General features: G+C 47.5%; 1 protein-coding gene across 1 annotated transcript in view; it reads right to left on the reverse strand.

The window, feature by feature from the left end:
* LOC147662685 (PLAC8-like protein 1) overlaps positions 1 to 12,381 on the reverse strand; it is a 54,340-nt gene that overhangs the window by 17,414 nt on the left and 24,545 nt on the right. The window contains exon 2 of the mRNA XM_086950979.1: positions 8,291 to 8,517. Within this exon, the coding sequence (XP_086807105.1) occupies positions 8,291 to 8,517 (227 nt within the window). The remainder of the gene's footprint in view (positions 1 to 8,290; positions 8,518 to 12,381) is intronic.

Raw genomic sequence — 12,381 nt, forward strand, 5'->3', positions numbered from 1 at the left:
TGCTGAGTGTTTTTGAGCATTTACTCCTCCTGTTTTATAGTAAAAAAGAAAGGTCCCAATTCCTTGTAAAGAAAAGCTGTTTTTTATTCTTTTTGTGTTCTCTAACACAATTAGTTACATCCTTGCTTTTCAGAGTATTCTTTAAGTGACATTATCGAAACAGCACCAGTCGACACGTGTTTCACCCTCAGTGGTCAATCAGACTGGGGCTTTCTCAAGGCTTCTTAATTCATTGATAGATCTCAATTATTTCCTATAAGCATATTTAAAAACTGTGTCAATCTTCAAGCAAGCATTTTTTATGTTGATGTTTTTATTTAATAAGGGCACTGGTAATCCTGAGTAAATCCCGCATGTAAATGTCGTGATGGTCTACGAAGTTTCAATAATGTAATTTAAAGAATACTCTGAAAAGCAAGGATGTAACTTATTGTGTTGGATCATGACAAGAACATATTGTTTACTACAATATAAACAAGCATTTGCAATGCAATAGGTCTCGCATTTGCAAGAGTTTAGTTTGAGCCATTGGCATTGCAAATTACAATGCCTTTTATGTATGTGTTTTGAAAACCTGCAAGCAGTGGCTTATTACATGGCAATCCCTGTTCTTTCGTAAGTTGTTTTTATGCTCACCATTTCTTTGTGTCACATGCTCTGGGTTTTAATTATTTCTGTTTATTTTAGTATGCATTCTAATATGTAGCAGTGTCATTTTTGCGTATTTTATCTTTTTGGGCTCAGTGGCAGGCAGCACCCCCCACCCCGCCTACCCGCTTAAGCTGTGCTTCAGTCTATGTGAGTATAGTGACAGGGGAGTTGCAGATAATGGGGCTATTTATTCATAATTAATACATTAATTAACCATTCCTGTGGGGCAGCAGGTGAAATTATTGTCTCTTTGTTAGTTGCCCACTCTTGATAAGTAGTATTGGTTGCCTTTCTTCTACACTGAGGCCCTACTTTTGTCTCTGTTGACAGTTTTATCCTCAACTGTCTCAGCTGCACCCTAATACACATAACAATATCCCTTTAATGTAGAATCAGAAATGGCCGGAACGTCTTAATTAACAGAACGTAATAGCACTCTAGAACTGTAAATAAAACTCTGGTTGTGTAAATAACAAATGAATACTATTCAATTTAATTTCCTCGAATGCATCTTTGTCCAGATTCTAATTCATTATCTTCGGAACATCTCATATTTCGCATGATGGCTTCCAAAGCACCGTGCACCCTCAGAAGTAAACACATGTACTTTCGTGCTTTCCCGGGGACTTGACTGTGTGGCTGTGTATGGTGTGTGTGTGTGTGCGAGGGATCCGTGTTACCTGCTCGTTGCCTCAGGTGTGGTGGTCTGGCTAAGGACCTCAGTATTTTAGGAAGGGGTCTGCTGCAGGCACCGCCTCCGTCAGCCAGGCGCCTCGCAGGCTGTGAGGTGGAGTTAGACGGAGGCACAACTAGAGCCAAATTTCAGGGGGGCTAAGACAGATATTTGGGGGGGGGAATTCTTAAACAATAGGCAAAGTGGAGCTGCAGGGGCTCTAAGAAGGGATGATAAACAACAAAGCCTCATTAACAAGCAAATGGTCTTTTAAAGACCTGTGAAGTACTTGGGTGGGGCTGTGTGTGTGCCCGGGAAGCTGTCTCATCCCGGGCTGCCACACACGACTGGGAAGGGGGGGTTGAAGCCCTTTGAGTCCAATGAGCGTGGCGCCTGGGTTAGAGTAGGGTGTTACGGTAGAGGCAGGCACCGCATAGGCCCCCACCGCCATAGAGACACAGGGAGGCTCCAGTCCCCACCCTCCAGGGAGTCCGCCATGCATCTAAGGCACTTGTACATCTGTTAGGAAGAGACATTTATTTAATGATATGGCACTTGTGCTGGGCGGGCAGCTGGAACCGTGTCTGCTTGCTCTCCCGTTACATGGAAGAAGGCCTACTTTTGTGGGTGAGAGACAGCAGAGGGAGGAGGGGTGGAGTGGAGAAGGGTGAGCCCTGCATCAAAAGTGTCAAGGCAGTAAGCAGACACAATAACATCACAAACTTCTTACGAGTGATTTGTGCTGTATTTTTTTAATTACAGGTACGTTCTCATATCCATCACCACCCCTTTTTCCAAAATCGATTTTGTCCACACTATGTGTTGGAGGGTATACTCAGACATGAGTCCCTTGCTCATTGCACCATCAGGATTCAAGCAAGCCGGGCCGACGACGGCTGAAATGCCAGAAACCGGTCCCCGGAAGCTTGTTTCCTTCCCAGTATAAGAATTGGCTTGGTAGTTTGGTTTGCCCTGTTCCCATCATGCACTGGGACAGGAACAGACTAATTTGCATGTAGCCAGGTTCTGAGCTGGGATGGTGCAGTGAGCTAAAAAACGGTTATGGATCAAGCCCTGATCTCTTGACTGGATAGGAGTATTCTGCATCATTCAGAAACTCTGTCCATCACCACCCCTTTTTCCAAAATCGACGTTCTCATATCAAAGCACACCTGTAATGAAATAAAACCTGTAGGTGTATACAATAAAAAGTGGGTACTGGATAACGTAACCAGGCCAAAACATGTATGCTAAGCGATATTAAAAAGTGTATATGAATTCTAGCTGCTGTAGCCTTTTTATGGGTCTAACTTCTATGCTGCTGTGTATGTGAGGGCAGCGCGCCATTTTAAGAAATGAGAAACCCTAACATTGGACATAACCGCAATGATGACTCCCACAGCCCCACCTGCTTTTCCTTCTTAAGGCAGAAGGCACATCTCTGCTCAGTGGCTTAGCTGCCTGACTGACGCCCATCCCCACCCTTCACCTGGTGCCTGTAGCAGTACATTTATTGAGGTATCTCGGTTTCCAAGGAGACAAATATTCCAGCCTCTGTAAACCGGGCGAGCCACTAGTGATGTTCAGCCGGTCTCTGATCGGAGTGGTATATTGGGCAATGCATCCTAAACCGCCTTAGGTGCATTTTTGTGGATGTGAAGCCCCTTGGCACCCCGCATGTGAAACACTTAAACATGGGTGCATTCTATAATTGAATTATAAAACAAACGGAAAACTCCTGTTAGAGGAGGTTGTTTGCAGGATGGGTGTTTTTTGTGGTATCAGTTATCAGTCTTGACTGATGTCTAATTATTTGCAGAGCCTGTGCGCCATTGTTTGCTCCCCTTTCAGAGGCTGCGCCTGTCGACTTGATCTAGCGCCTTCTGTAACTATCACTAAGTGTCTGATTTATATCTTGGCATATGGGTTACTCCGTTGAAACAGGGACAGATAATCCCGTCTGCTGAAATATACATTCCATTATATCCTATTGTATATACATTTCGGCGAACAGGATGACCATCACTGTTGTGACGGAGTAACCTGTCTGCCGAGATATAAATGAGGCCCTAAGTCTGGTACCCTCAGCTGTCCCTGGTGCAATCAGCAAGAGATTTACTGCCTCCACCTCCCAAGTGAGGGGCCAGGCACCAATGTACATGTCCTTGCTGTGTCAGTGGGGATCCTGTGCCAAAAGATGTAAAGGATGCACTTTCGTCACAATGGAATGTAGAGAGGGATATCATATTGTTAAAGTTCACTTTTCATTCTTTAAACGTTTTCCAGTAACAAACCCCAAAAGTGGGTGTTTATTTCTGCAAAGTGAAAGAAAATAGTGGCCTGAACATTCAAGGAATTTTGGGCCAGATGTACATAGACTCAGGTTTGCGATTATCTAAAAGCAAAGTTTTGAGATTCGCTATTAGAAAATCGCAAACAGATATGTACAGCACTGTGTTTTACACTGTTTGCGATTCCCAGTGGGTCGCAAATTAACCTACCTCATTAAGGGCCACACATATCAAGGCTTTTTGTGTACGCAAATGGGCCGATTCGCAGAATCAGCCAATTTGCGAACGCAAAAATGCCTTTGCAATGCATCAAACTTTTGGCATTCACAGTATGGGTAATCACAATTTTTTGCAATTACCTCAATTGCAAATGCAGTTAGGGAATGGCTATTTGCGATTCCCTAAAAGCAAATCATGTAACAAACGCTAAATACAAATTCGGATTTAAGAATCGCAAATTACCACTGTTAGACCTAGTATCATTGGTGTGAGTATCCCTTCCTTTTTTTCCGATTGCCTCCTCTGTTTTTGATCTGTTTTGCTGGTTAGATGCTTTGGGTACTGTGCCACTGCTATTCAGTGTCACAGTGCAAGTACTCCCTACGTTAAATTGTTGTATTAATTAGTGACCTCATGATTGGGTTATTTGATTTACTTGTCAGACCCTAGTACAGTGCACCATGTGTGCACAGGGCTTGTAAATCAAATGCTGCTGGTAGGTTTGCAGCAATGGTTGTGCCACCCACAGAAGCAGCTTATAAAGTGTGTCTCAGGCCTACCATTGCAGAGCCTGTGTGCAGTCTGTGACTGTCATGTCGACTTGGCGAGTGCACCCACTTGCCAGTCCCTAAACCTTCCCTTTCTTTCATATCAGACACCCCTATGGTAGGACCAAGGGCAGGGTGCATTGTAAGGATAAGGTATGACATGCTCTGGTGTGTGCAGCATGTCCTAATAGTGAATTACAGCCATTTTCATTTTTCACTATTGCAAGGCTACCTGTTTCCCTAGGCCAGAATGGGCAGTTTGATTATAACATCTTACAATATTAACTGACTCTGGGAACTGGGTAGAAATTCGAGTTTAGTATGCCTGAACTCAGAAGTATAAAATACATCTTTTATAGAAGTTGGTTTTAACATTCTGTGTTTGAAAATACCACTTTTAGAAAGTAGGTATTTTCTTGCCTTACTATCCAAGCCTGCCTCTGCTAGGTTGTGCATTCCTTGTCTGGAGTTTGAGTGACAGGGGCTGGGGGATTCCAAGAGACAGAGTGAGTCAGTACAATGCTGAATAGAGAGATCTGCATCTAGATGGGTGGGAGGAGTTGCACCGGAGACCTGAATAGGGTTGTGCTTTCTCTCCACAATGCTGGCTCCACCTCCTGTGGTGTGTCTGATGTCCCTGGCCTTCACTGTGAAAGGAAAGAAGGAGACTTGTCAACAAAGTGCTCCAGGACTGACCAGAACTGGTTTGGACTAGGCAGAGGCCTCTCTGCCTTCTGAGAACAAATAGAAAAGTAGTATAAATATGGGAATCTCAACCCCAAGATTTTAGATCACTTCTGGAACAACAAGACAAACCTTTGCCAAGGAGAAGAACCAAGGAAGCTGCAGGAGCTTGGACTGTCCCTCTGCCAGTGTGCTGTTTGCTGGGTTGGCCAGCAGTGTTTTCTTTATTGCCAAGGAAAGGAGAAGGAACTTTTAAAGAACTTCATCATCTTGCACAATATTTCTCCAAGGGCTTGAACTTGTGCTTGCCTCTTGCTGAAGTGTCAGGGCTACAAGACTTCCCCACCAGCTCCCCCTGAATTTCCTTGCTGGGAATTCTATCTTCAGAAGCCTGCGTGTTGCTGGGAGCTGGAAGCGTGACGCAACGAGAAGAGGCGTGTCGCCGCCGCAGCTGCTTTCATTGCATCGCCGGAGAAGCGTGCCGCCTCATCTCCCAAGAAGCATGTCTTCATCGCAGCTGTCTGCCGTCGCATCACCGGAGAAGCCTGTCATCATCGTGAGGGTCACCGTTGCATCACCGGAGAAGCGTGTCGCAGGGCTTGTCGCGGCTCCAAAGTAAAGAGTTTGCCGCACGACCATCAGGGTTTGCACGCATCGTCTTCACGTCGTCGCGTCAAGGGTGCCATCTTATCGCATTCCACTGGATCGTCGCATCTCATCGAAGCACCACCTTGCCGCATCACAACCGGATCGCATCACGAGAATCTACGCATCACCTCCTCTTCGGTAAGGACCAAGACGTATCCCCTACTCTGTGCAAGCATTGAGACGCGATGCATCTTCTCCCCCGAAGCAAGGAACCAATGCATCTCCATTCCTGTGAATCGTTTGTTTGTTTTGCGTTACGCATCCAGGTACTTTTGTGAGAACTTTGTCGCATTTATCACCAACTTGAATTAAGCAACTTCTACCATCTTTAAGTCAACTTTAAGTACAGTATTGTGGATTTTTGTCTTTTGTGGTCTTGTGTTATGTCTGTATAAAGAATACTTATTTTTATAAAACCTGTGTGGTGTCCATCCGCAGTGTTTTCACAGTATTACTGTGTATATTCACAAATGCTTAACATACTGCCTCTGAGATAAGCCTGTCTGCTCGTGCCACCAGTAGTGTAATCCCTTTTCCCTGACTTAGAAGCAATGGTCCCTATTTGGTCAAAGGTGTAAACCATTGCCAACTAGAGACCCCCCAGATCTAACAACCACCAACTTCAAGTTGATGGTAATTTGCAATTCCTTTGAAAAATGCACAAAAGTGCATTTTTCAAAATGCCATGTGGTGCGCAAACATGCCGTTAGGGCATGTATGTGCACCGCACATACATACTTACCTTTTCCGGGGGTGCATCAGTGGGGCCTCTAAGCCCCCTAGCACTCTCGCAATTGCATTTGGAATTTGCGATTGCCAATTTGGTACACGCAAATTGCGAATGCATTCCTATTCCTTCCTATAAGCCAATAGGCCCATAGGAATGAATGGGAATGCATTCCTGAATAGCGAAATACAATTTGCAATTCACTTATAGGGAATGTTAAGGATTCACAACATTTTTACAAGTCCTACATGCATTCCATTTTTCGATTCTTAAATAGCGAATTGGTGAAATTCGCTATTTAAGAATCGCAAAAGCAATTCTTGATACATCTAGCCCTGATATTCATGAGGTGGGTCACAATTTGCGACCCAGTTGGAATCACTAAAAACACAGGGATGGTAGCCTGCTGCTGCCAGCAGACCAACATTACTTAAATAACTTTTTTAAAAGTTTTTTTTATGCAGCCCATTTTCTTAAAAGAAAACCAGGATGCGTTTTAAAATGAAAAATTAAAAATGTTATTTGTATTTTTTAAAGGTAGGCAGTGGTCCATGAGTCTGCTCTTAAAGAGTGTTTTTGCATACATTCACAAAGAGTAAGGGGTTTTCTTCCTGTCTGCGGATGGGTTGCCACCTACTTGAAGTAGATGGCAAAATGAAAATGCTTTACGACTGCATTTCTGTCAGAAAACATTCACACATAGCACTGCTGGTCGTTATTAGGAAGGGACACCCTTAACAGGCCCATTCCTAATACCGAATCGCTAATCTATTTTGCAATTTAGTAATAGGTTACCGAAGCATAAAATAGGGTTTGGTACATGGGAAAATGCTATTTTCAGGTCTCAACATGAAATTAGATACGTACATCTGGCCTGATCCTCCTTCAACTGGAGGACAATTGTAATGTTTATGGCCAGGGTATGCCATGTCTTGCATGGTGAACCCTGCAGGGAAAATCTGTATCTAGAGGTCTGCCTCCCGGTGCACTGCCAGAGACAGCCTTGCGTTGTATTGGCCACCGCCTCAGATGGCTAGCCGCTGGAACGGGCGAAGGCTTCACCTGGGCATAGTCAGAAGTTCCCCCTCCTTGAAGTAGTGTTTGGGTGAAATGTCAGGTATAGAATGAGGAGTAACCAGGGGAATCAGAATAACGGGTCCTCCTGGGATTCTCTCACTTCTAAAGGGACACTCAGGGTCCCACTTGTAATACCTGCTAGCTCAGTCCTCAGAATGATTGGTATCCCAGGGAGGTTGAGTTACAAGGTGCTACCCTGGAGCACAAAGAATGAGGCCCTTAAAGGGCAGTGGAACCACTAGATTGGCACAGTGGACATTCCCCCAGTATATGGGGGAGCAGTTCACTCTGTCAAACTATTAATGGCCCCCCAGTCTTCACTTTTTGGCGGGCAGATTTCATTAGCATGTCTCTCACAAACATCCGCTCTAACAAGCCCTGTCTTTTAGAGGTACATTTATTCAAGTGTTGATGAGGGCACACACAGACAGTCTCTAAACTCCAAATGTTAGAAATAAAATTAACTGGTTTTCCATGTGTGCTGGTGCAGAGCATGTACATCCACATAGCTAGGTGTTTTGTCTGCTAAATGTATTACTGAAACTCCTGCTGATGCCCCTTGGATGCGGATGGGAGAGGTGAAACATGTCAACAGCGTAGGTGGCTACTATGAGGGTACCATTATAGCAGGTGACCCCCTCACCATTCCTTGCATGGGGTCCCTGAGGTTTTGTTACGTCACTGGCAAGAAATGTGCTAGCTCCTGCATCCCTCCACACTGCCCTATGCAGACAAGGTGTGACTCATTTGCCCCCCCCTCGGCTGTGCTTACCTGGATTTTGTATCTCTCGCGGACCCCGCTTCGCATCGCCATGGAGACGGGTGGGCAGGGTGTGCCGGCGCCAGGTAAGCCGAAAGCCATGCCGACTGTGCAGCTGACAGCGATGCTGCCAGTGAACGCCATGCATAATAGCTCAAAGAGCGGCAGGCACAGGCACTCTCCAAACTCGCTGACAGTCTGGCACTGGAAACACGGGCAGCACCAGAAGGCCCAGCAGCCTGTAGGGGAAAGAGGGAATAAACATGATGTCATCAGAGCTGAGGTCTTCAGTCTAGGGGAGGGGTGTGGCTGGATATCCCATGTGTAGGAGGGCCACTGAGGGATACCAGAGGGAGGGACAGGCACTGAGGGATATTCCTGGTGGGAGAGGGCCACGGAGGGATACCAGTGGGAAGGGAAAGCACAGAGGGACATGCCTAGTGGAGGAGGGCCACGGCGGGATACCAGAGGGAGGGACAGGCACAGAGGGATATAGGAGAGGAGGAGGGTCACTGAGTGATACGGTAGGAGGAGAAAAGCACAGAGGACTATCAGGAGGAAGGGAAAGGCACAGAGGGATAGAGCGCCTTTACCGGCAACTTCACCCACCGCCATGTCTGAGCATGCAAGAGTGAATAAAAACACAAGACAACTTTGTTCTGGGAAAATATTGCTGCAGATTTATTCCACCCAAGAGTATGCAATATGTGGGTTGTCTTACGGGTGATCCACGGGCAGGCAGCTGTGCCAACCTATGCTGCCCCCGCCCGCCTGGTGAGCCAGCACTGTGGGACACCCCGACAGTGCTGCCTTTGCTGATCCTCTTCCAGATCACATGACACTTTGGTCTCTTCTACTCACGCCCTTTTCAGGGCGGACCGTAGCAGGGCAAACTCCCGGTTGGTGAGGCCCCCAACCGCCCGAAGGACTAAGGGGGCACTGTCTCTGTTTTCCAGGAACCTGCCCTGAGGCTCCTGGTCATTGGCTCTGGCACCCCTACTGTGACACGCAGAGGTACCCTTACTGTACCGGTCTGCTGCAGAGGTACCCTTACTGTACCCGTCTGCTTCCAGATCGCCCTGTAACTCCACCTGCAACACAAAAGGAAACATTAAAACATTCAACGTACCCTGCCCGTCAGCCTGTGCGCCGGGTAAGAGGTGGGGTGGGAGACGGTGAGGCTGGCAAACAAAGGCCATCAGGAGAGGCGGGGAGGCTTATATGCCTTCCCCCCACCTGGCACACCGGAAAGACAACACCATGGCGACCTGGCTAGTGGGCTCCTGCAGGAATCCCCCAATGACTAGAGCGGCGGTGGGCGGTGCCGAAATGGCACTAAAGGGCCGCCCTACTGGATTGGCCCCGTGCGGGGGCCATGGACAGCCGCATTGTGCCATTACTGGCAACTTCACCCACCCCCCTGTCTGAGCATGCAAGAATGAATAAATACACAAGACAACTTTGTTCTGGGAAAATGTTGCTGCAGGTTTATTCCAAACAAGAGTATGCAATATGTGGGTTGTCTTACGGGTGATCCACGGGCGGGCAGCTGTGCCAACCTATGCTGACCCCGCCCGCCTGGTGAGCCAGCACTGTGGGACACCCCGTCAGTGCTGCCTTTGCTGATTCTCTTCCGGATCACGTGACACGTTGGTCTCTTATACTCACACCCTTTTCAGGGTGGAGCGTAGCAGGGCAAACCCCCGGTTGGTCAGGCCCCCAACGGCCTGAAGGACTAACAGGGTGCCGTCGTGGTTTTCCAGGAACCTGCCCTGAGGCTCCTGGTCTTTGGCTCTGGCACCCCTACTATACCCTTACTGTACTGGTCTGCTGCAGAGGTACCCTTACTGTACCCATCTGCTCCCAGATCACCCTGTAACTCCACCACAGCTCTGAAGGAGGCTACAGTCGATGACAGAGCCCCCCACACGTCAGCTATACTGTCACCTACAACCTGCTCTCTCTAGTGCCTCCTGTAAGTTAAGTAGGAACAGGTCCATCCCCATCCCTCTCAAAGTAACCCTCGACTCTGGACTGGATCACTTTGTGCCTGATGAAATCCAGGCCCCTCTGGTCTGTGAACTTACGCATGGCACCATTGACCCTCTTACGTGAATGTTCCACCCCCTCACTAGACCTGGCCCGTGCCAATTTCTTTGAGGGATGATTTCTCGCCACCAGAGTTCACATTGTCCCATGCATTTGCTGATTTCCCCCAGGTCAGACTTCATGGCTTGTAAAAGTGCCCTCCTCCCTATGGGAATAAGGTCGTTGCTCCCCAAATGGATCACCTGGATGCTAGGCAGGGCGCCCCTAGAGCCAACCGTTGCTCCAGTCTGTTCCTGATGCTTCACCATCACTTTCCTGGAAAGCCCATTCAGTCAAAATGCATTTTTGTGAACACCCGCATCCAATTTCTGCGTGCAGCCCACTGAGCCATCCTGTCAACATATGAATGGCCGATCACCCACACTCGGTGAACCGGGTGAATAAATGGACGCCATCTTTTACAAACTTGTTTAATATCTATTTAATCACACATTATCAAGAACACTACAAACCACAGCACTCATATTATATTTACATGCTGAGCCTTCATGGGCGAATCTAACGCTCAAAACAGTGCGATTGCCAGTACCCAACCCTCTTTATGCCTTCCGGCCCCATGCCCGCCTTGTAATCCGCTGTAGCCTCCTCAATTATGAATGAATGGCTGGAATACTTTTTGTCGGGGCAGGCAAGGCCCGTGTGACCCAGGCAGGTGGCCATGATCCGGTCGATCTGGAATTTAGTGAGAGGACCCAAGTCTGCTTGCATCAGGAAGTACCCTTGTGCTGTAGGATGCACAGGCATGTAATCCTTAACTATGGTTACTGGGCAATACCTGGGTTCTCCTAGTGGTTCCAGAACTAAGTCCGCCCGCCCTGTTTGATCAGTCTTGGACCTCCTGATACGTATCACTAGCTTGTCCGACAACCTGCCTGCTCAACGCGGTGCCAGAGGTGTCTGTTTTTGACCTGGCTACCAACTCGCCCATCATAAACGCCCCAAAGAATGCCAGGCAGAAGGCTGCCGAGAATAGCTTGGCCTTAAATTGCGAGTCAGTAAACTGGTGTACTACATCTAGCATCCCTTGTAGGGTGGGAAAGTCGATGAGGCCCCTAGCGTCCGGGGTCCTAACCTCCTCTCTGGCCCATCCCTTGAGAGCCACTCCGATCAAGAAGGACTTGGTTGGGTCCTGCCTAACTCACGGGGGTAGTTTGCGTGGTAGCACTATGTGTAGCTGCACGTAGTCTATTCTGAACTTTGCGTAGTACTGCGTAGGGCGTAGCTGATGGCACTGTGTACTTGTCTACCCTGTGCAATAATTGCAAATGGCATCTTGCACAGTGCCAGTTATGATGATATAAGTATCTCTATCTATATATATATATATATATATATATATGTTCAACAAAAGGGTGCCCCCAGGTGAAGACGCACATGAGACACCAGGCGGAGGCTGCAATTTCAAACAGCGTCCTTTATTTTCATTTTTTCTTTGCCGGATTTCACAGCGCTTGCCACGATCCAGCCCTACGTGTTTCGGAGCTCCTGCTCCTTGATCACGGGCACTGGGCAATGTCAGCTGGGTGGGGAAGAGGAGCCAACCGGGTCTCTCCACTTTTTCAAACTGTGACAACCACAGGTGGGACACGCCCTCCGGTGGGCTCGGTCACGTCGACAGGTTTCTGGGACCTGTAGTTCGCCCCTCATGCTTCTTGCATTTTTAATCCTTTGGTGGAGTTCTCATCAGTCTGGCATCTATAATGCCCCAATTCAAACCTCTCTGGTGAGGAGCAAGCGCCAGTCTCCGTTATTTCCATGAACTGATGTCAGCCTGCAGTGCGCTTCAGGTAGTCTGTGCGCGCAGCCCACCATGTTAGGGCTGGATCGTGGCAAGCGCTGTGAAATCCGGCAAAGAAAAAATGAAAATAAAGGACGCTGTTTGAAATTGCAGCCTCCGCCTGGTGTCTCATGTGCGTGTTCACCTGGGGGCACCCTTTTGTTGAACATATATATATATATATATATATATATTCCAGCTCCAAAGTACCCAACGT

Source organism: Lissotriton vulgaris, unplaced genomic scaffold, assembly GCF_964263255.1.
Source record: "Lissotriton vulgaris unplaced genomic scaffold, aLisVul1.2 SCAFFOLD_3947, whole genome shotgun sequence".
In the NCBI taxonomy this organism is placed as follows: domain Eukaryota; kingdom Metazoa; phylum Chordata; class Amphibia; order Caudata; family Salamandridae; genus Lissotriton; species Lissotriton vulgaris.